This window comes from Lonchura striata, chromosome 3 (genome assembly GCF_050655825.1).
Source record: "Lonchura striata isolate lonStrDom1 chromosome 3, ASM5065582v1, whole genome shotgun sequence".
Taxonomy (NCBI): Eukaryota; Metazoa; Chordata; class Aves; order Passeriformes; family Estrildidae; genus Lonchura; species Lonchura striata.
In genome coordinates, this window is record NC_140705.1 from 4,290,668 (window position 1) to 4,315,317 (window position 24,650).

General features: G+C 41.1%; 1 protein-coding gene across 1 annotated transcript in view; it reads left to right on the forward strand.

Moving 5' to 3' along the window:
* Nucleotides 1-24,650, forward strand: part of PKHD1 (PKHD1 ciliary IPT domain containing fibrocystin/polyductin) — a 244,584-nt gene that overhangs the window by 192,950 nt on the left and 26,984 nt on the right. Inside the window, exon 61 of the mRNA XM_085574415.1 lies at nucleotides 14,747-15,752. Within this exon, the coding sequence (XP_085430541.1) occupies nucleotides 14,747-15,752 (1,006 nt within the window). The remainder of the gene's footprint in view (nucleotides 1-14,746; nucleotides 15,753-24,650) is intronic.

The window sequence follows — 24,650 nt, forward strand, 5'->3', positions numbered from 1 at the left end:
TCTCCACAGACCCCCAGCCACAGCACCATCCAGGCAGATAATGTTAACCTGTTCTTGCTCCAGACCGGAACTGTCAGTTTGCACAAACCGTCAGGATAATCTCTAAAAAGTCAGGGAAGCACTGCTTTGGTGAAACACAGGGTATTGATCTCCCCTGATCATCCTGTTTGCTTCTGGGGTGGCTGGAAGTGCCTGGAGCTGAGATGTGGATGTGGTGCTTGTGAGATGTCGTGGGGCTGTGATGGCACAGACCTGATCAATGTCCACATGTCCCTGCTGGATGCTCCTGCAAAGGTCAGGCGCCTTTAGTGCTCTCCCAGAAGGTTTTTAATGGAGTGAGCTGCTAGCTTTTATCCTTCCTCATAATTTCATGAGGCAGAAACCCCCCTCCCCCAGGCAAGCAGCCAGCCTGCCACCAGCTATTCCCTTTAAAATTATGATGAATCTTGAAATAAAACACAGCCATGGACTGAACCCACTAACCCTCAGTCCAAAGGTATTAGGGCTGCTGGTTGATAGAGACAATATCTAGTTCTTGGAAATGTTTTGCTTCTAGCACCCCTGGATGATTAGGACGAGAGGACTTGGCGAAAAAGATAATGATTCTGTATTTGCTGTGGAAATGACAAGTGCAATTAGAATTGCCAACTGAGTTGTGATCAAAATTCTGATTAATTACTTACTGCTATTTCACAGAGAAGAAATTAGTGCGTATCTAATTGGCATTACTGAAATGTATTCTGTGCCTTGCTTGCATAAATTAAATGTAAAGAACAAATCTACTGCGTGTCCATGAGAGGGAGAGAAAGAGATGGAGCAAAAGTGAGTGTGTGATACTGGGTAAGATCCTCAGGTGATGCAAATCAGGGGTGCTCTGGTGAAATCACTGGATGGTTAGTCTCAGACCTGGGATGCTAAAAGAGCCTCTTTGATTCAGGTGGTTACTGGGGATCTGTGCTGTAAGAAAAGAAGAGGTCAGGCTGGAGGATCACAGCAGCATTTCTTCCAGTCTTATCAAATCTCACTTTATCAAAACCAGTCACAGCAGTATGAAATCCTATTTTCAGCTTGTGATACCACAGCACCAACCCCCACCATACCATCAGAGACTCACTATCGTATGATTTTTATTTGCTTATTTATTTCAATTTCAGCTCTGCACATGCTCCAGGCACATATACAATAATGGCAATTACACATTGTACAAAGCACATCAATAATTTTAGTATGAAAGAGAAGGAAAAGGCAGAGATTCGAGTGCTTTAATTGGCAGGACTACATTATGTCAATGAAGCAGGGACACGGAGGACTGATTAGATAAATTCTCCCTTGCAGTTCCAGCACCCAGCAATGAAGTGCCCACCATGTTCTGAAAATTAAATGCATGCATTAAAAATGTATTTGCATTTATTTTCCCTCTGGTGTCCTTTTTTGGTTTTTCTAACAAACAGAATCTTATGAAAAAAAAAAAAAACAAAAACAACAATATCCCTGGATGGGAGCTTTGGCAGTGCATTTGCTATTTTTTTCTTTAAGGTATTCAACTTGGTACCTTGGTGGAGAGGGCTGTGTTAGTAGGGATGAGTTTCCTCCTTCTCCCTGCTCCCCTCAATTAACTTTTATTCTACAAGGTGAAACAGGAAAAATGTTGTAGAAGTGGGGAAGCAAAAAGACCCTGTGGTTTTGTTTCCTAAACAGGGGTCTAACTTCTTGCATACTGTAAGTGTAGGTGCACTGAATTGAAATGGTCATTTCAATAATCCCCAAAACTGTGATGAGATCCAGCAGCCCTATTAATTACCTTGTAGTATCTTGCCATTATCCTTGTCTTCCCTTGCCTTTGGCCTATCCTCATTACAGTAGCATGGAAATATATGGCCAAACCATTAAATATCCTTTTCTTTTTTTTTTTTTTCTTTTTTCTTTTTTCTTTTTTTTTATTTCCCATTCTTTCCATAATGACCTGGTGTCCTACTTCTTAAACAAATATTTCACTTCCCCCCACTTGAGTCTGAAAGGGCACAGCTATCACCAGCCAGCTGTAATGTCCTTTCTTTTCCTGGTCTTCCTTTCTCTCCCTCTCTTATCTCTGTGATCTTCTCTTCCCTGCTCCCTCCCCCCAGACAGTTTTATTAAATTCAGACCTCTACTTCTGAGGCCTCTCTGTCTGAGCTCCCGCTCCCTGTGAGACATGGAGAGCAAAAGGGGAAAAAACCAGTCATGATTCCCTTATATTCCTCCTCTCTTCAATGTCCTTGGCAGCACAGGGATGCTTTCCACAGCACATCCTTCTGGCTGGACGTTCAGGTTACTGTCTGTAGTGTTGCCAGCATTATTTAGCATTTGGGGACCCCAGGGAAACACAACATGCAAGAAAATGCAAATCCATTTTTGACAACTGACAGCACATGCTTGACATAAACTACCATCCTTTTGAGAAGGATTTGGGTTGGAAAGGGGAACTACATGTAAACAGAATTTCTGTGGCTTTCATGGAGAGTAGTTGTAGCCCATATTGTCTTGATAAGGCAATACAGGTTTGGAAATGGCTTGCACCAGTTTTCTACCTGCTGGATTAGCCTTGGTACTTAGCACTGAGCACTTTGTGTACTCTGAGTCTGAAATGAGCCTTTCCATCCTAGTGGGATGCAAATACAATCTACAAGTCTTCATGCAGCTGTCCTCTGTGACTGCCACATGAGACTTGTGAAAACTGAACAAACCCTGCCAGATGGGCTTTTTGAAGGCTCTCCAAAGCATCTTGACTCTTCATGGCACTGAAAGACACTCCCTGGTGGCCAAAAACAACAGAAATTCTTGTGGAGGTTCCTGCTGACAGCTTTTCAATTGAGGTTTTCAACTGGTGTGTCCAGAAAATTAAATGTGTTCTGATATTTTTGATGCCATGGAATAAACAAGTAAAAATCATGCTTGGGCTTGTCTGATGGGTGTGTCTGGCAATGCAGGTGTTATACAAAAAAAACCCAAAAAACAGACCAAAATTGTCCATGCTGACAATTCTCTTCATAAAAGTTAGATTAATGTAAACTATTAAACATGAGGGGTATCCTTTAAATTCCAGCAGGGTGCCTGAGCTAAGAAGCCTTGGAGAATTCTGAACTGTTCTGCCTGTCTAACACAGTATCAGGGCTTTTTTTATTTTTTTTTTCTTTTTTATTCCTGGTGCTAAAACACTAAAAGCTCTCAAAGAAGAAAATCTGCCTAATACACATCTCTGGTCTCCTGTACACAGATAATATTTTCTCACTTGACAGTTTTGATGAGGTTTTGAAGAAATTGAATATTTTTATACTTAGCCCCATAATGACAGCAATGATAAATAAACACATAGTGCCCCAACACCAAGAGTCTCAAAAATGTTATCAACTGTCATCGTTTAGGGCTCGAGCATAAGGTAAGTGCCCTCAATAACATTTTTTTTCTATTTTCCACAATGATCTGGAGGATTGCCCAGTGTAGGAATGCAGCTCTGTAATTTTATTGTCAGATAGGGTCAAGACATCAGCTGTTTTACATTGGCTTCATGCTGTCACCAGCTAGACCACCTGAGGAAGTGGCCTGCTGGGAATGCATTTAAACCATCCTAACAGGGACATCCAAACCTCTGCAAGCTCAACCACCAGAAATTACAGGGAAAAGCAGAGAACAAATGGGCTTCGGTTTTACTTCCTTCTAACACCATGCAACGGGCTGTTACTTCTCTTTTCTGCTTCCCATTGCAGCCGGGGATGTTTTCAGACTAAACAAGTCCCTGAAACCTGAAACTTGGCCATCACTTATGGAAGTACCCTGTGCAGCATGGTTAATAAATAAAAAGTTAAGAAAAATATAAAGACAACCTTTCCACTATTAACAAAGACTCTTCAAAGCTACTCTTTTGCTCTGGGCTTTTACAATAATAAGCTGAAAAAATACATTAGAGAGCAGACTCCTTTCTAGCCACTTCATATTTCATTTTGCCTCTCACTTGTCTATTTATTTTCACGTCTTCCCTGATTACTTCTCAATTGTAGAAAGACAACATTAGGCACAATGAGTTTTAAATATACTCCCTGGCCAAAATAACTCCAAGGGCTGTCTGAAATTTCAAACAGCTTGCTAGTAAGTCTGGAATCAAATATAAAGGAAGAGATCCTTACTATTTAGAGTAGGGAAATTGGGACTAGTGGGTGATTTCAGTGCTCCACCAATACACTGATTATTTTTCTACATGGGCATCACACCACACAACCAGGGTCAGTGTGACTCTGTGCATTCACCTTTATATGAACATGAAGAACACTGTCTGGTAATGTACAGGAGATGTTCCACCTCCAAATGTACTCCTTTTCTGTTGGAGCTGTCCAGAAGGCTTGGGATGGGACAAGGAACAGAACCTGGACTACCTAAAAGAGCCACACATGAGTATAAAAACTATTTCCAAAATCAACCCTCAAAACGTCTTCAAACCATCCTGAAAGCATCTGAAGTTCTGAATGAATGTGTCATTAGATCACAGATCTTCTCCAAGTAATTTTTAACCCTGGCAGCTCCTCTGGAAATACTCTAACCTGGGAATTTTGTCCCATGAAATCTAAAAGCCGAAAATGTAGTTATGGTATGATTTGTGGTAAAGCCCTCAGAAGTCTTTGATTTTTTGGAAGTGATGTGATTCTGTTCCTGCATCCATGTTGGTTCCAGAGGTTAGAAATAATTTTTTAGGGTCTTGTTCTGTTTGCTCAACTCTTATTGGATAAGTTCTCTAATTTTGGGCATTCCAAGGAATTTTCTGAGGGCCCCCTCTGTTTCCTTTGTGAGTTGCACTGTTCAGGAGCAGACAGAGACTTGGTTTTCAGGGTGACTGCACCTTGCACATGTGGGAGTAGCTGGACACCATGGCTTGGTCACCAGAGCTACAAAAGACAAATTCAGAGTTTTATATTTTTCAGGGTCTTCCTCAAAAATGTGTTTGTAGCTTGTTTATGTCTCTGTCAGGGATAGGGGAGTTTCTTTCTAATTTTTAGGTTGATGCTAGTGACTTCATCTCCCTCCTTTCTCTCTTTCCTCTCATTCAAAACTGGAGAAGATGGGTCCTTAGAAGTGTGTACAGAGCTGTCATTTCCCTATTATTTCAAAATATGAACATGGATTGGCCTGGCTGTTCCACAAGCCTCATTAACAACATCATTAGTGCTTGGGCTCATTTTACCCAATGGCACTGGCACTTAGTGCTATGGTTTAATGGCAAGGTGGTGATTGGCCAAAGGTTGGACTTGATGATCTTGGAGATCTTTTCCAAACTTAATGATTTGGTGATTCTCTGATTCTAAAGACAGGCCTCCAGTCCAAAATATGTGTCTAGATTCCACACATAGCAGAGAAAGATACCTCCAGAAGTGATACAATCCATCCAAAGAAAAGCAGGAATGAATGACCCTCTAAAATTCCCTCCTCTCCCCTTTTCTAATGATTATTATCTGGATGAACATCTTAGACCAGACAATTAGCTTAGACTAGATGCTTAACATTTAGGCAGCTAGAATTAATGTGATGAATCCCTTCTATGTGCTCAGATAATGACTGTAGCCTTTGTGTCTCAAATTTTAGCTCTGCAATATGTTTTCATAGGTGTTCAGATTCTGCACCGTGCTCTCAGATTAATTTCGACTCCCAAGGCTTAAAATACTTGCTTCCCATTACTGTTCATTGTCATAAATATGTCATGGCATAATATAGCTGTCTGTACCCATAATGAAATCCTTCTGCTTTAAGATTCAAGTCCACAGCCCATACAGGACTAATATTGCTGAAAATCACCCTAATAATGTCACAGGGACTCTTGTGCTTGTGAACCTTTCTGTTATGAGCACAGGCTCTTGGACTGAACCTCCAGCCAAGGCAGGTGCAAGTAAGATTTTAACATTTTTTTATCACTTAGATGGGGAAAGACAGAATGAAAAGAAAGAAAGAAAGAAAGAAAAGAAAGAAAGAAAGAAAGAAAGAAAGAAAGAAAGAAAGAAAGAAAGAAAGAAAGAAAGAAAGAAAAGAAAAAAAGAATGAAAGAAAGAGAAAGAAGGAAAGAAAGAAAAGAAAGAAAGAGAAATAAAAGCACTCCAAAGTGATATCTGTAATTACAATGTTCCCAAAAGAAATTAATATAACCTGCTAAAAAAATCCCTCACTTGTATTAGCTCTCTCAAGTTCCTAATCAGTTGGTTTCAAGCTCTTGCTATTTACTTTTTTTTTATCTTCAAAATATGATCTTCTAATTTCCAACCTAAGCCTCCCTGGTTAAAATACTAATACTTTTATTTTGTTCTGTATGTTTTGAACATGGAAAATCAACCTTCCTTCCTAAAAGTTGTTATAAAACTTCTATAAATTAATTATGCCTTTTACTATACTGACTGAAATGTCTGCAGTCTTTCTGGGCTGAAATTGGGATACATGAAATACGTTTTTTTAAATGGCATTACTGGGGAAAAAATGGGTTTTAATAATACAGGAAAAAAATGTACACAGACCAAAAATATTATAATTTCTCAGGGAAAGTTAAAAACTTAGTAAAAGTTTGGTATTTAATCAAAATGTGTTATTTGTCAGTGAAAAAAGGAGAAAATAGAACAAATGAAAGCTTCTGTTCTGCCCTCTCAACCCATTTCTTACAGAAATTATTGTAATTTTAAAGCTTATTTCTAACCCAAACATTCCCAAAAACTGTAGGTATTTGGCATTTTCCTTCTAGCCTGCTTCTAATGGAAAATCACTCAGTCTCTTTGTGAATCCTTTCCCAGGACCAAAGAACTGTTCTCATTGGGAAGTAATGATAATAATAATAGCAGTAAAGTGGAGTTCTCTTAAAATTTTATTTTGAGGTAGTTCATTTTACACCCAAACTTTATTTTTGCACAAGAAAAGGATGATTTGTCTTTGCAGTGACTGCTGGCCAGGAAGGGAAAGGGAAGCTGAGAACCTCCCCATCCATAACAGTGATGGTCTGAATAGAGTTCAAGTTTATTTGACTAATTCTTTCACCACTTGTCAGAGAACATACTTTTGTTTGTGGTAACAAAACAAGCTCTTTCCTCCCCCGTTTCTCCTGCGAGTAGCACGAGCACTTGTGTGGAGCACAAATTACCGTAACCATTATGATGTTTGCTGTCAAACTCATTTATTTATGCAACTGCTGTGGAAAGGCCCGGGGCCCAAAAGCAACCCTGAAAGATTTCAGAGCCCTGGTGTGGGGTCATGAAAGGGAAAGTGAGGGGGAGGGCGAAGCCTCCACTGGTTATGAGAAAGGAACTGACACAGGAAATGGTCACATATGGCACAGATTTATTGTGTCCGGGACTTCCCATTCAAAACTCATTATATCCACAGCTCAGAGCAGTGCGTGGCACAGCCACATTCATTTTTAGGTCTGGCATCTGATAAAATTGCTGTTCTGATTTCAGGTGGTGGTGGTGGTGGTGGAAATTTTATCATTCCTAGACCAGAGAGATGGTGCCTGGAATTGTGTCAGCAAAAGCTCTGCTGTTTTCTGCCCCTCACCTTTATGTTGAGACACAGGTATTGGTGCAACTAAAGCTTCAGTCAGTGAGGTTTCTGGTCAGGAGAAGAGAAGAATCCTCTTAAAAACACTTAAAGGAAATCAGGATTATCTTCAAGGGGAAAAAGATGGTAAAAGCTTTGGTAGCGGCACAAAAAAAGAACTGATACTTGTGGAACAATTAAATAATTATTTCAAAGGTGAAATAATAGGGATGAAAAGATGTTTCTCTTTGCATTTTTATTTGTCTTTCCTGGGAGACAGGACCCATCTTACTCAAAGTTGGCTTTTTGGATGGTGGTTAGTGACTTCAAGAGGTTTGAAGAATGTTTGTTTGCCTTACCTGCTTCATCAGATCATCTAAAAGCTCCAGTCCGGGTTGTTTTTGTCTCCACACACAATAAAATATCTGGTAATGCTTTTGTCACTGCATTGGATTTATTCTTGAAATAAGCATTCTTATAAGCTTTTTTTGTCAGAATCACTAAAATGACCAAAGTTCCCAAATCATTAATCATAATGCAGACAAAAAATCCTTCCCAATTCTGTCTTTCTGATGAGTAAGTTTAGTAAAATTGTGGACAAGATGCTCTGGGCCAGGTCTGACAGTAGCAGGAATGGGTCTCTACCCAGTCCAGCAGCACTGGAGTATGGACACTGGAGCTTCCTATTACATGAAGAGTACAGCTCCAAACCCACTTTTGTCCCAGCCAACACAGAAGTGCCCAAAATATCTCCTGTGTGCTTTCCAAAAATTATTACGAGTCAGGAGCCAGTTCAAAAATGAAGTTTGGAGGTGATCACTGTCTTCTGGAGGGTCCGTGGCTTTAATACTATGGAAGTCCTATGCCAGCTGGCCTCAGGGACTAGAACCTGACTTGGAACTGGTTATTTTATAAGTTTTGATGAATAAAATGCTCTAGCAGCTCAGTTCCTGCTGATTCTTCTGAACACAAGTATTCCAAGTGTGGTACCTTGTAATCCAGAAGATTTGTGGAATTATAAGGAAAATTCCTTTATCCAACCTGGTGTGGGCAACCTCACTAAAGGGCCCTTCCAGATTTACTCACACACCTTCTTTGAGAGGAATCAAGATATTTTCTCCTGGGTGGGTTATTATTCTCCTCCCCAGCTTTCTGTGGGTTTGTGAGACAAGATTGGTGTTTTCTCTCAAATACAAAGACCAACAATGACCAACCCTCTCTGACTCAAGGGGTTCCTGACCTGTAAATCACTGAGAGCTTGAGGAGTATTTTGGGTGAACATTGCTATACAATTGCTTTGTTCCCATACTCTTTTTGATCCCTGTTGGAGAGCATTCTGACCTCAGAGAGTTGCTGGTCTCTCTTTTTAAAACTTTACTTGTGCACTGATGCTTTGAGGTCAAGAATGAGTTATTATTATAGTTTCTGGGAACTGGAAAACTGTAATTTTTTGTTCATGACTGGGACAGATATATTGTATTCTATAATGTGTGCCTTCCCTTTCAGGCATGGGGAGCTCTGAAGTGTTGATGCAAACATAAAAATATATAACTGTATGAAAGAGGGAAATAACACTTGATTTTACAGAGAATAAGTAGTTTCAATGTGTGTGGCCATATCAAAACATGCACAGAATGAATCCAAGAGAAAATATTTCATGTACTACACCTGTTTTTCTTTGGATTTGCATGTAAACGGGAAGGGTGAATGAAGATCTCAGGATGTGTAAGAAGAGAGTTTTACTACTGAGGTTCATTCAAAGGAAGCAGCAATAACTGTCTTTTCTCTACTTGGGCACCTATTTTTATAAACCTTGAAGGAACAGTATTTTTGAGTCCACAAATGTGACTAAGATTGGCTGGGGGGGGATGTCAAAGTTTTTTATAGAAGAACAATAAACAGGAGAGTATAAACCCCCACAAAGAGTGATGTTATGAGACTCATTTCCTTCCAAAATAATTTTCTTTAAAAGAAAGAATTAACTGCCTAAAGCAGTCACTCTATTTTTATTTACATGGTCCCTGCTATGAGTACATATTTATGTGTGTGTGTGTGTTCCCATGGTTTAACCCCAGCTGGCAGCTCAACCTCACAGAGCCCCTCAGTCACTCAGCCCTGGTGCGATGGGAGACAGAACTGGAAGGGTAAAAGGGAGAAAGCTTGGGGTTGAGATAAAGACCTTTAAACAGGGGAAATAAAAGTTGTATAAGCAGGCAAAACAAAACAAACAATTCATTCACCACTTCCCATGGGCAGGGAGCGTTCAGCTGCTCCAGTGGGACTCCACCACAGGTAACAGTGACTTGGGAAGACAAATGCCCTCACTCCAAATGTCATCTTCCCCTTCCTTCTTCTTACTCGAGCTTTATATGCTCATCATGAACCCACATGGTCTGGGATATCCTGTGGGTCACCTGGGGTCAGCTGTCCTGGCTGTGTCCCCTCCCAAATCCTTGTGCACCCCCAGACAATTCACTGGTGGCGTGAGGAGCAGAAAAGGCCTCGACTCTGTGCAAGCTCCTCTCAGCAATAATGAAAGCATCTCTGTGCTGTTAACACCAGTTTCAGCACAAATCCAAAACACAATCCAAAATAGCTACTGCAAAGAAAGTTAACTCTGCCTGAACCGAAACCAGCACATTTGTACACTAATTAGTACCTCTAATGCCTTCATCTGCAACTGAACTCAGAATAATTTACCTTTTCTAGATTTCCAAAGTGCTATTCCTGGGCTCTTTTTTTCCCCTGCTTTATTTCCCATTTGAATGTCAGCAGGTCAAAAGGAACAGTTAATGCTGATGAATATTTCCCTCTCAGCAAAGATATGTTCTGGCCAGCCCAAGGCCAATGAATTGCAATTTCTAAACAGTGTCCCATTTATCTCTCCCCTCCCCCTTCCTCTCTTCCTTGCTTTTTTTATATTTTTGTAGCTATAATTGTAGTTAAATTAGAAATAACTGACGGGCAAATGCAGTCAGATGGAAAGAAAATTGTGGAAGATTTATTTTATTTTGATAAAAAACTGACATTGCCTTTTGTTTTTGTCAGAAAGCGACTCTATTTTTCTTTGTACCATGAATTGTGGAATCTATCACGAAATGGGTAAAAATTATTGAAGCAAATGGTAGTGTTAACCTGAAGGGGAAAATCATTAATGTTGATGTATTTCATTCAATTTTAAATGTAGAATTTATTTTATTTTATTTATCTGGCATTGGGGAGCAAGGGAAAAGGCAGGAGACTTGTAAAGGACTCTATGTGCCTTTAAGTCAGAACATCTATTTTAAAAAATGCTTTTCTCTCCTTCCACCTCTCTCCATTTTTCTAAATAAAGGATATGATGTGGTGATGGTGGTAGTAGTGGAGGCTTTTTTCCTAAGCAAAGAGGGCCCCCTCGGCGCATTATTCTTTTCAAATGTGAAATGAGGTGGAAAATCCTCATTTCACGACAGGAAGGACAAATATTGACACAAAGTTAATATTTGTCAGGAGCCCTAGAAGCAACCTGAGTGCTAAAATCTCATCTAGATGTATGTGCTAGTGTGTTTATATATATAAATAAATAATAAATTTTCCTTGATGATGGGTGGAACATGCAGAAAGCAAAATCTACTTGCTAAGGTGGAGGAATTATCTACAGAGGGTGAGCACACACACATTCCATGTATCGTTTCTCTCTCTTCTTGTGTGGAGCAGGACAAACAGGTGAATTCTTGAGCCCAAAGCATATGTGTCCCCTTCCTCTGCACAAGATCCCAGCATGAAGTTCAATAATATGTGAATATCTTCTCCACCTTTCCCACACATTTCTAAGGACTATGGTTGGCTCTTTTCCCCCCATTTTTTTCTCCCTCTCTCACACGTGTGTTGTGTGCAAACACATACAAATAGAACCTGTGTAATCCAATTTCACCCATGGCAGGGGGATGCTTCTGGAATTTATCACTGCTATTGTTCATCACCAATGTAAATAGCACATGTCAGCTCAATATTCAGTGGTCACTCAGTATTTATTAAGTCCTGTCCACTCTGGCCTTTTTTAGAGGAAAGCCCTGGGGCAGATTAGCTGCTGGCCGTGACACGCGGCGTCACTTATCTGTTCGCATTGATTATCAGAGTCAGCTGTGGCCAGGACTCACTTTTTTCTTCTCCTCTCAGACCCCTCTTACAAGCACCCCTGCTTGGATTTTCATGAGGAAATAATCAGATTAGGGCTTTGGTGGTGAGTTCATATGGAGTTCTCTTTCTCCAATGTGCTACTAACCGAATAAACGTGTTTTGTGGTAAATTGTAAATGACATTATGATTACTAAGGCCAGCATGGGTTTCATTTAAAAGTGATCGAAATTGCAGGCTGCAGAAATTGTGACTGGCAGATAAGGCCATTTGGAAGAAGACAAGCAACGATGCGTGTGCGTGCATGGGTGTGAGTGTGTGCAGGAAACCGAGCCAGCCCCCTTTGCAAGGCAGGCAGGGCTAAGGAAAGTTCTGAGAAAACATGAAATATCATCAAATCCCATTTGTAGACACGAGAAATGTCACCAGGGGGAGATGGGGTGTTTCCAGGAGAACCGTGGATGAGATGTGTCAGCCTTTGTGGCAGGCACAGCGCGTCCTCCCAGCACTCCAGGACAATTCCAATGTCTCTGAGCACAGCATTTCCACTTCTCTTCTGAACAGAGGTGCCCCTCACTCTCTTTTTGCCTCCAGCACAAACTGACAGCAAAATACTACAGAAAAAAAAAAAAAAGAAGAAAAAAAAATAAAAAAAAAAGCTAGGGAAAAGCATGAAAAGGGAAGCAAATCTGTAAGCTGGTATCTAAAAATAGGGGGGTTTGTACAGATCCCATCTCACTTGGACATCCTCCCTGAGCAGAGCTCAACATTTATGTAATTCCATTGCTTCCCTCTGGGACATGCAGAGGGACAGCTCATTTTGGGGAATGTTCACAGACCATGGGCTGCACATGATGATTCCCCTGGAAATACATAGTAGGTGAGAACCCACAGGATGCAGGCTTTGAGATGCAACTAAAGGCAGAGCCCAGAATTATTTAATGGAATCACAGAATGGCTTGGGTAGGAAGCCACCTCAAAGATGATCCAGTTCCAGAACTCCTCCCATCAGGGACAACTTCCCCTGCACCACGTTGACCAGAGCCCCATCCAACATTTCTCATAGTTCATTTCTTTTTTAGGAATATGCTACTTTTATCTAACAGAAATTTTCACATAATGTGTCCTTGATAAGCGATGTCCTTTTGTCCTAATGTCTTCTTATCCATCCAGAAGTTTGTGACTCTCAAGGAGGTTGCTGTCCCTTATTTTTTATGTGAACTGAATACATGTCCCCAAGTGCTGAATGAGGAGCACAGAGTTAGTTTGGACATTGGCCATGCTTTGCCCAACACGTTTGTGAGCACAGCTGACTAGGGAAGGAGCAGGCTAGGTGAGGGGAGGAGAATTCTGACTACAGCAGCAAATTCCTCCTTTGATTTTATTTTGAAGAGGAAGGAAAAACAGAAACACACGTCTTTTTCTAAGATGCTCCAGGCAGAAATGTTTATATTTTTGGTGCCTGTATCCGAACTCATTTACTTTTATTCTCTCTTTATAATCAGTGGTGATCTCATTGTTACAGCCTGAGGCACAATATCTCTCATCTTAAAGCAGAAACCTGTATTTAGTCAGATGGAGAACACTGCAAACTTATAGCAACTTTCAGGACTTTTGACAAAGGTATGGAGTGGCAGCACAAGGGGGAATGGCATCAAACTAACAGGGGTAGGGTTAAATTTGATATTGCAAAGAAATTCTTTACTGTGAGGGTGTTGAGGTGTTGGTTGCCCAGAGAAGCTGTGGATTCCCCATCCCTGGAAGTGTTCAGGGGCAGGTAGGATGGGGGCCTGAGCAACCTGGTCTAGTGGAAGGTGGTCCTTTGTAGGAGGGTTGGAATTTGATGATATTTAAGGTTCAACCTTACAACCCCAACCTTTCTGTGGGTCTCTGATTCTAACTCAGAAGACTGTGTGGATTACATCTCTTCTCTCTAGAGCCTTCTGTAGAAGGATCCTCTTGACTTGTTTGCAGAGGCATTAGGGAGGGGATTTAGTGGGAAATCTTGAGATATGTGTAAGGATCTTCACCTCTGTTACATTCAATGAAAGAACAAAGTGTTATCTAAAGTGGCTTTTGCACTCCCATTCATTGTGTGTTACATCTACAGATGTTGCAGCTACCAAAAGAAGTCCAGGTGACACTTTGCATTTGTGTTTAAGTCACAGGGTCCCACCTCTGGTAAACAAAATTATAGGATTGTAAAATGTAATCCACATGACTAAACAGAAGTACTTTAGAGTGAATTTCATTGGTTTTAAACTGCTTTGTATAGATGGCTGGGGAATTGGGTGCATTTCAGTTACATAAATGTGTGTTTAGTGTAATTTTTGGTTCTGTGGGGTGTCCTTGCAGGATATATGTCTTCTACAGACCTTGTATCACATGTCTCAGGTACCTCAAGACATCCCAAAGAAATCTAGACAACTGCCTGTGAGTAAATAGTTGAAATTCCAGATCTCAGCTGACTGCAGTGGGAGTTTGGACGTTTGGAACACATGTCAGATTGTCCTATGTTTGTAGGTATCTGAATCTGATTGTTTCTTCCAGCTTCTCACTTGATGAGGTGGTTCAACACCAGAGTAGATTAATGATGTTCTGGTCCTTTCTAATCTTTCTGTTTGAAGTGCAGTCTCTGTGAGTGGAATAAGACAGCATTTTGTAGGGTTAAATTATCTTTGTAAAGACTTGCAGTCATGCCCTCATTCATCGCCCTGCTACAGGCTTGGGACCAGGGAAAATGTAGAAGGCACAAGGACAAAGTTCTGGGTCAGACAAATCTGTCTTGCATGCATTCTCTTTCAATGGATACTATAGTTTGACATATAGAAAGAACAAGGTAGATATATGTGATGCTTCTCTGTCATTTGTTTTCAGTCCTCAACAATCTTCAACTCCAGGACATCTAGAGGTAGATGCAGTTTCTACCTATTTAATATGCCACAGAGTCCAGGTTTCCCTTAAAACTATGTAAAATTTTAACACTGACAAAGTGACTTTAAATTTGGAATGGGAAACCAAGGAGCTATTAAAATTTTTTTGAGATGATGTCTGAAACAATTAATTTTTTTCCCCATCTCCCTTTATTCTCTTCCAGGAATTTACAGAGATGACAGTAAGTGCCTCTTCAAGCCCTCCATACAAGGCTACTTCTGCAAACAGACAGATCATGCACTTGTCATCTTAGAAAACTTGGATTCCAGTGTGGACAGCCAGAGACTGTTCCCAGTGGTTACAATGACTGGCAGCTTTATGGACACCTTCACAGATGAGACCTCACATTCCTTGTGTTACCCTGCAGAGCATCGTTCTACTTTCTTCTCTATTCTGCCCTCCACCAAACTCACCACGGTTTGCTTCCCAGACCTGGCACCTCTGGCTTTCAGACTCTACCTTCTCAGTGGTCAAAACACAACCAGGCTGCCCCTTGCCATATTCTTCACTGAACCACTCAGCCTTCGTGTTTTCATCCAAGGGGATTATGTCTCTCCAACCCCATCTTCTTTTTCACTTGATGCAGGGGCAGGAGCCAATTACTTCAGCTTTGAGGACAACCTTCTCTATGTTCTCCTCCATGAGAAGGAACCTGTGGAAATAGTTGCTGGCCTTTCCCTTCTAGTGGCTTTCACTGTAACTGAGGCTGCTGGGGAAGTGGGTGAGGCAAACATAATACTTCGATTGGCTAATTTCTTGAAGATTGGTCATGACCAAGTTAGAGTGGTCTATAATGTGCTGGGAAGTGAAAGCACTTTGCAGGCAATCTCAGCGAATGCCAGCAAAAAGAAATATCACTGCCCTAGCATGGCATTTTGCACAGCCTTTCAGAGCAGATACAGCCCACAGGAAGAGGGGACACAACCAGGGAGCACCCAGGCTCTGCATCCACCTGATGGGGCTGGTCCATCAAGAGTGCTGATCATTGAGCTTGGTGATCTGCCAGGTCATCCAAGAAATGAGTTGACAAGTGACAACCTAAAGAGTTTGGCCAGAACAATTATCAACACTCATCAGACTGGAGACCTGCAGAGTGGCCTTGGCTTGCCAGTTGACACCTTAATGGTGACTCAGTCTGCTTTGCTGTCCCCAGGAGAAGGTAACAGTAGGTAAGTAGCAGATGTACCATCACCAGATACTGATTTAAGTGCAGTGAGGCACTTTATGCCCTTGATGTACTTATTAAGTTCTCCACTGACTGAAATATACTAACCATGCTGAAATAGGTTATAAAGTTTCCATGATTTGCCCAGAGAAGCTGTGGCTGCCCCATCCCTGGAAGTGTCCAAAGTTGAGTTGGACAAGGCTTGGAGCAACCTGGTCTTGTGAAAGGTGTCCCTGCCCATGGCAGGGGGTGGAACGCGATCACCTGTAAGGTCCCTTCCAACCCAGACCATTCCATGGTTCTATTATGTCAGAGCTTTGCCCAAGTAGTAGCTGGATTCCCAAGTATCAATTACCATGCTTTTCTGTTTGTGCTCATGAGTCTCTGGAATGCAGAGGTGTCAGTGGTGCCTTAAATAAGGAACAGAGTTCCTGGAAGTCTGCTTTGAAACTTCAGAGAATTGGGTTAGTTCAGGCTATCATAGTTCTTAAATTCTAAACAATTAAATCTACCAAAGTTTATGAATTGATGTGGCAGCAGGGATGCTTTATTGAAGATGGATTGTTGCCTTAAATATCTTGAAGATCTAAACATTTATTAATACACTTTTAAAATTTAAGGCCACAAACATCTGTTTAATCTTTTTCTTCAATATCATGCAGGATACAAGCCACTGCTCTTCACCTTGATGCCTTAGTGTTGACTTTTCTTTTTACCAAAAATTCTATAAATCCATCTGGTCTTGATGATACAGGAGCTGGACACATCCAATACTACCTGAACATGTGCCTAGATGTTGGATCCAATTCCTGTTCTTTCTGTCACAAATACTTGCCCATTTCCTCTTGTCACCCTCTACCTCCAGATTCCCATGAGAGGATCCGGTTTCTTTCCTTCACTTTTACATCAGTAGCTTTCTGGGCATTGACTCTTCCTCCTCCTCCTCCTCCAGATACCTTCAAAGTAATCAAATCACCCTACTGTCTGTTTTGGAAAAAAAATCAAAGGGTTTGAGTTCTGGTGAGTGTTTCTTTCTTTCTTTCTCTGTTTTCTGAATCTGTTTGGAAGTGGGCATGACTGAAAGTTAAAGTTCCTTCTTGGTGGATTCCCCATCTTTGGACATTTTTAAGATTCATCTGGACAGGTTGCTGGGCCACCTTGACTAAACCATGATTTTTTTCACAAAAGGTTTGACCACAGGATCATTGAGGTCCCTCACAACCTGGTATTCTGTGGTTGTATGGAATTGGTGCCAAATGCAAAAAGTGGCATTAAATTCCATTTTCTACTGGCACAATTCAATTATTCCATTAGCCCATTCTCCCACAGAAACAGGAGAGCTCACGGTCTTCTGTTTGCTCACTATATTCTTTAATTCCTTTTCACTTCTGAGTTTCCAGAACCCAGTGCCCTCTGTTTGCTCAGATCCTGCACCCCACATGAGCTGGGCCCTGTGTTTAACTTTTCTGTTGGTCAACCCACAAAAACTTCCATGCATTTTATCAGTAGTGGCTTTATATTTGTATCTCCATACAGATACAGCAACAGACCTGCATCTCATTTTGACAGAACAACACAGCATACTTCTTTGCTTTACAATAATTTCCCACTGGAGCTCCCTTTTGAGCTCTGCCAGTTACAGAGTTCTTGGTCAGTTTTGCACCTACTAAATTTTATTGATATTCAATACCAAGACTCACTTTTTGAAGGTCTTTTTTTCCCTCCCCTCCATGGCAACAAACAACCCTGTCTCTCCCTCCTTTCTATGTCCCTGTCTTGTTTTTTTTCAGCCTCTTACAGCCACTATTTGCACAGCCCAGATGTCAGCCCTTATCTGCAGAGGAGGTTGTGAAGAGCAGGGCTGGGATGGGAGCAGAGAGCAGTGTGCTTCAGCATCAGATCCTGAAACTGTATTAAAAGCATATGGGTAATATGAAAAAGGCAATATCCCATCTGTTTTTAATAGGGGACATAGGATTTGATGTTTGGCAATCTTATTGTGTACTCTCTTGATATTGCATAATGTTATTTTTTGATGTTGTGCACTACTGAGGCTTATCCAAGTATAAGTATAATCCATATATTCAATCTATGCAAAAAAGAAATTGGATTTGTCTAAGACATACCCTCTGAAATTAATACCACATCCTCTCCTATCTACTGCTGACCCATGGACCATCCTTATGTCTGCCAGTGATACAAACTCTGTTCGCATGCTTAACTTTTCTAGTAGACACTGCGTGGTTTGTGGTGGAAAAGCAGACAAGAGGAGGACAATGGTCTGTGACTAGAGGAATCTTTGCTTTGTTGTTTTGTTTTTGGTTTGTTGGTTTCAGCTGTAGGTGTTGTTTTCTTGTTTGTTTGTTTGTTTTTTTGTGGGGGGAGGATTTTATTGGTTTTTTTGGGTTGGGTGGGTTTTTTTTGTTTTGTTTTGTTTTGTTTTGTTTTGTTTTGTTTTGTTTTGTTTTGTTTTGCTCTTGTGTTTTTGGTTTTGGGATTTTGTTGGGTTTTTTTGCGGTGTTGCATTAAGCCCAATGAGGAATACTTAAGTGCAAGATCAGATCTTAAATCAGGGCCAGTTCTGAAGATATTACTGTATTTTGGATCAGCACATCACTGTTATGAGCAGGGTTGTTTCTGTTACACTGAAGGACACTGCAAAATGGCACAGCAGGAAAATGATGTGGGAATTTTGCAGTGGGTGGTGAGGCCCTGGCACAGGGTGCCCAGAGAAGCTGTGGCCGCCCCTGGATCCCTGGAAGTGCCCAAGGCCAGGCTGGATGGGGCTTGGAGCAACCTGGGGTAGTGGAAGGCGTGCCTGTGAGTGGAAGGAGGTGGAACTGGATGATCTTTAAGATCCCTTCCAGCTCAAAGCATTCCATGATTTACATGATCCCAAGAGACCATTTAAAGGAGGGAAGCACCATCTTCTGTGTGCCAGCAAGGAAACCTCGAGGCTGCCTTTTTTCAGGCAGAAATGACATCTCCACACTGGTACTGCTGTCCCAGCTCATTTTGTCTTCCTGTCCATGCACACTCTGTGAAAAGATTCCAATCAGCAAGGATCAGGAGAGTTCCTAGGATGGAGGCTGTTTTACTACAGACACAAGAGTAGTGCTAGCCTAAAGCCTTGGATTCACTGTCCCAGTTATGGGAAGACGTGGGATCTTTATTGAAGAGAGCACACATCACCAGATCACAGAACTGGCTCAGAACTCACCCACCCTCAGCTGCTCGGGCTCCTCTGCACTGTTATTTATTGCTCCCCATCAGTCATAGCTTTTCTGGAATTACTCATGGCTGACATTTCCGATGCAATAAAGCCACAGATAACCTGTGAAATGAAATCAGGGTTTTCCTGTTGGGACATGTACTGTCCCCACTGTCTATCTGTCTCCATTTAAGCAGCACATGCTGGCACAGGCACAGATAATGGGGCTGGGATTATGAGTACAGACAAAGTATTCTGGTGTATTTTTCTGTGGAAGGAAGAGAGGAATATTTTCACAGCTGAGTTATGCAAAACCCAGTTGGGCCACCAGAAATATACAGAACTTGCACTCCTGCCAGGCCTATCTCAAACCAGTGAATTTTCCTGCATCACTATCATTCTCAATGACTCACTGAAACAAGTCTAGAGCCAGGGGAGGGCTGGTCTCTTCTCCCAAGTAACAAGCAACAGGATAAGAGAAAACAGCCTCAAGTTGCACCAGGGGAGGTTTATGTTGGATATTGGGAAAAAAAATCTTTCACTGAAAGAGTGGTCAAGCCTTGGGACAGGCTGCCCAGGGCAGGGGTGGAGTCACCACCCTGAAAGTGTTGAAGAGGTGAATTATTTGGGGACATGGTTTGGAGGTGAACACAGTGGTGCTGGGTTAATGGCTGGACTAAATAATCTTAGAGGCATTTCCCAACCTTAATGATTTTATGGCTTTATAACACAACAACAACAACTGCAAAAAGATATTTAATCAGCACTTACTGGATGTTCATTTGCAGCCCAGGCTGAAGGGAAGCATTGGAACCCTGTTGTGGTAAGGTATCAGTCAGAAGCACACTACCAAGCCTTTAAAAAATATGGTTTGTCTGTTATGATTTGAAGTGCTTTTATACATGATTTTAATTTAACTCCTTTGTTAGGTTCACTTCAAGCATGGATCATTAATTTGTCAAAAGAAGACAGAGGTGATTACTGTGACTGCTATCTTGCACAGCTGGAGAGTCAGAGATGTCTATCACATAGTTTATCTTCCAGTAAAATGCCTGTGTATAATAAATGTATTTACAGATAGAAATCCCTGTTTTGCAAAATCTTCCTAGTATCAATATAAATATGAAAGAACAAGAAGGACAATGATGAATGTATTGTGTGTCTTTGTGCAGGTGCCTTTATACAAAATCAGGAATATAATTCTGGGCAGTTGTCCAGAAGCCTTTAGTCCCTATCCCCACTCTACTGCAGGGTGCTTTGCTCCTTCTTGATCAACATTTAACTGGATACAAACTGAAATATTTTTTTGTTGAGAGTTATGTTTGAGGTAGCATGTGAAAAATGGTGCTTGTGTAGGAAATTTGAGGCTCACAGCAAGGAATAAAAGGCAAGCAAATTATCAAAGAATGGCTCATTCCAACAGCAATTCCCACGCAGAGCACTAAATGAGATATTACAGCTAATTCTCTGTGTCACACAGCACATATGCAGGCAGCAGGGCTGGAGTTCAAACTAGATGAATTCTGACTCCTCCTAACACCAAAGTTTTTGGATTTGGTAACTTTTGTGCAGTTTTCAGGCAGACTGCTCTGTGGAATTGCACAGGGTTTTATGAAAAAAGATATGACTACTTTTTTCCTCCATAAGTGTACAACTTTTTCCTCCACTGAGCAGGCAAAGGCAGGATGCTAAAAATCTCCATGTCAAGAGCTGCAGGTATTGTAACACTTGAGGTTATTTCAAAGTTTTATCTGCTACAGTCCACAAGTGAAGGTGTGGAAGTGATGATACTCAGGAGCTTAAACTAAGCTTAAAATCTCCTTTAATTTAAACTTATTTAAGTTTTGGTTAGATATTCACAGGATTAGATTCAGGTTAGATTCAGTGTAGAGGGTATATACTTATGTAGAATGTGCCACTCTCTCACAGCTGATGTACAAAAAAGGACAAATTCAGTTCAAGTAAGTAAAAGGAAGGACATATAAGATGATCATGGAAACAGTTTATTTTAAGAAGTGAGGAAAAGAATAATAAAACCATTTAGTAAAGAGTTTGTTTAACTTGGCAAAGCAAATCTGGAAGATATCATTCTATCTGTGAAAATATGTTGCAAGAGTAAATACCAGTGAGAAATCTCTCGATAGTAATGAACAATGACAGCACAAGAACAAAAGCATATAAGGCATCAAGAGGTAAATTTGCATTTAAAACAGAAAAACAGAAGTTGATTCCTCTTTAGATAATAAACTGGAAGAGGCTTGCAATAGAACTGGAAAGAGAACATTTACCATTTCCATTCAATAATATTTTCTTTATTTTTTTTCTCACATGGCCAGAATTATATTATGAATTTTATTTATTTATTTATTTAATAGTTTGGGGATAGTTAAGGTGGCCAACTTCTCTTTTACAGTCTAGTGAAATGGTGGGAAAGTCCACATGAGAAACCTAGAGGGTTTTCCATCAGACAGAGGAAATTCTGGTTCTATAATGTGTTCTTTATGGGAGTGATGGGATAAGAAATATCATGTGTATGAAGTGGGGTTGAAACTTGAACAAGATATGTTATGTCATATAAAAATGCCTTATCAAAAGTTGTACTTTTGGAATCAGAATGAAATTTTTATTGTCAATTCATAATTCTTTTCCTAGTGGGAAGCTTAGGAGTTGTGGGATGGGCCAGAAGTGGATGATCATTGGGAACTTAGAAATTCAAACGCATCCTCCCACAGTGAAGGTGGTGACAAGGGATGTAAAAAGAGTTTATGTGAAGGGATTTTGTGTCAACAGAATATTTATCTCTCTGAACAATAGTGAAGTTTTAGTCTGTTACTAATTTTTTGCTTCTGGTAGAATTGAATTTGGGCATCAAAACTGAATTGTCAATATAAGGAAGGCCCAGTCATATCAGGAATGATGATCCTACAAAAAGTCATTAATTATGTAGAGATTAGGCCATAGATCTACTGTTTTAGCTTTTCTTTCCTTCATATTTAAATCAAGGAAGGAAAACTAAGGAGGCATCTTTTGACTTGAGTCCATGGTAAATAGAGTAATTGAATTGCAGCTTAAGCAGAAATGTTTTTCATTCAGACTGTTCCATTCAAGCACAAAATATGATGTCTGTCCATAAGATTGGTTTTGAAGGGGAAAATACCAAAAGCATCCCTTCGTATATGAGCCTTGTGTGAAACCAGCATTTCTCTTGCAAGTTTACAAGCAAATCTCCAAACTATCTTCCATGGATCTTCACATTGCCTCTCCAATAACAGTAGATAAATATAATAATGGTTTTTCACCATTGCTGTCCTGGGCAGGAACCCTTCTGACAGTGTAGGGATTAATGGCCTATCACCAAGATACATTTCACCTCTAAACCTTAAATTTTAAACTAAATTTCTGTTAGTATTGAGTGTACATGGTAAATGTATCCAAGAATTTGTCGTTCCCACTCAAAGGTGACAGCTGTGAATTAAAAGATTCAGTAAATTAGAAGTCCTACCCCCATGTGTCTCTGCTTGCTTGCTCTGACAGTGGCCTTCCAAAGCTCAGCTGGCTCCTCAAAAGTGCAGGAGGTGGGAAAGGTGAAAGGAGAGCAGGAGAAAGCAGAGGAAGAGGAAGGTGGAAAGGGTAGGAGAGATTTGGGAAAAGGAGCACAGGACTTTGAATCTGTGGGAAAAAGGAGGAATAAATTGTCACATATCCCCCCACCAGTCTTGGTCTTTGAAACTGAAGGGTTTGTATTAATACACCTCAGTTAAAAATTAAGTGGATCAGCTCAAGGGAAGTTATTCCCTATTCCAGTGTTCCCTCAGAAGTTAACGTTGTTCAGATACGGAGATCCTGCAGTGTCCCTGTCATGTGTCTCCGGCACTGTAAAGGTATCTGATCCCAGTACTGGTACCCCAGTGCTGTCAAACAAAACCTGTCTTGCTTGTGTCACACATGGATTTATTTTCCCTGCTAATAACTAACGGGACTCGCAACATAAGCGATGATTTGCACGACACAGGCACCAGCAGAAGGAGCTGCTGGCCACGTCTCCAAGGGACCAATCCTGTCCCCACTCCGCCTTATTTAACATGTCAGTGGTGTCACCTCTACCAGCAGAGCTTGTCTGCTGTGACATTCGAGAGAGTGATGGCCGTGTCAGCTCCCAGGCCAGCCCACTCTGCTGTCGTATTGTGCTCTTGTCCTCCACTGCACGGCTGATGGGAAAGGGGGAAAAATTCTTCCACATGCTTTGTTAGCAGGAATCTGGTGAGCAAAAGGTTAAATAGCTTGGGGTGCTGGCTGTTTTTGGGGTAGAGTGCATGTGTATATATGTATATGAGAGTGTGTGTGTGTGTGTATATATATATATTAAAAAAAAAAAATATATATATATGTATACATACGCAGGCACCTTGGTTTGGCTGTAGGACCTCGTGCCCGCAGGCCACAGTCACATTATCATCTGGAAATTGGATAACGACAGCACAATGACAAATCCAGGTTGCCTGCAATAAGGTGCTAATCCCTTTGCTTTAATATCGGAGCAGCGTGTAATGATGTTTGGACATCACTCCAGTTTACTGACGACCCCACTGGGGCCGGCAATAGAAGCGTACAACTGTCTAACAAGCCATCAGGTGACCGCCGTCGTCAAAGCAACGGGGGATGCAATCTAATCTTCCCTCCATCCCTTCCAGCTCCCAATAAGGACCAGATTATAGAAGTGGCCCATCAATGCTTGGTAACTCGAATCAATTAACGTTAATTCGCACAATGCTATGATGTATTGTGATCACTTTCATTTCGGAGAAGGGGGAAGAAATTGCTATAATTCACCTAAAATGAGGTTGTCTATGGTGCTGAGGTATTAATTGGGTGTCCATATTAAATGGAAAAGGAGCACGGTAGTGAAGGAAAAGTGGATGAGTGACTCTCTTGGCTGCTATTGACCTATCAGAAGAAGACAGTGCCCTTTTCCTTTGCTTTTATCTATTACAGTTTTCCCTATTGCGTGTCAAGTTGATGTATTATAAAAAATTCATTTGGTGACCTTCCACCCCCCTAGCAGATTAAACAATTTCACTGGGATGGCATCATTAACAGGGCCTTGCATTTAATGATGATTTCTCTAAAAGGCCACGGAGATTCGATTTTAAGCTAACAGATTTATTGCACTATTATAACATATCGTAAAAAACTGTACCACCTACGGTCTGGTTTTAGGATAGAAACTGTTTAAGAGTTTATGTGGAGCTTAAAGTGGTATTACCTTGGGATACGCAGCACGGCAAAGCTCTGACCTCCGGCGGGATGCTGTTTGCATTTAATAAAAGACATTTCTCTGACAGTAAACTTGGGGACTGTGTTATGGAGGAGGCCTGGCTTAGCTCCTCGCCACTGGCTTTGTAAACAGGGGCATTTCCACTGATCTACAGCTATTAATGGAAGTCACTAATGAATCTGGAGGATGTTTCTCTCCTATCTGATGCATGTGCTCTGTTCCTCTCCTAAAGGCTTCTGGTGATCCCACATCTAAACCCTTCATCGGATTCATTGTTCTAATGAAAGAAGGGCCTAGAGGGGAAGTCATAGGAGGAGAGGCTGAGGTCACTCGGTTTGCTCAGCCTGGAGAAGAGGAGACTGAGGGGAGACCTCATTGCAGTTGCAACTTCCTCATGAGGAGAAGAAGAAGGCCTG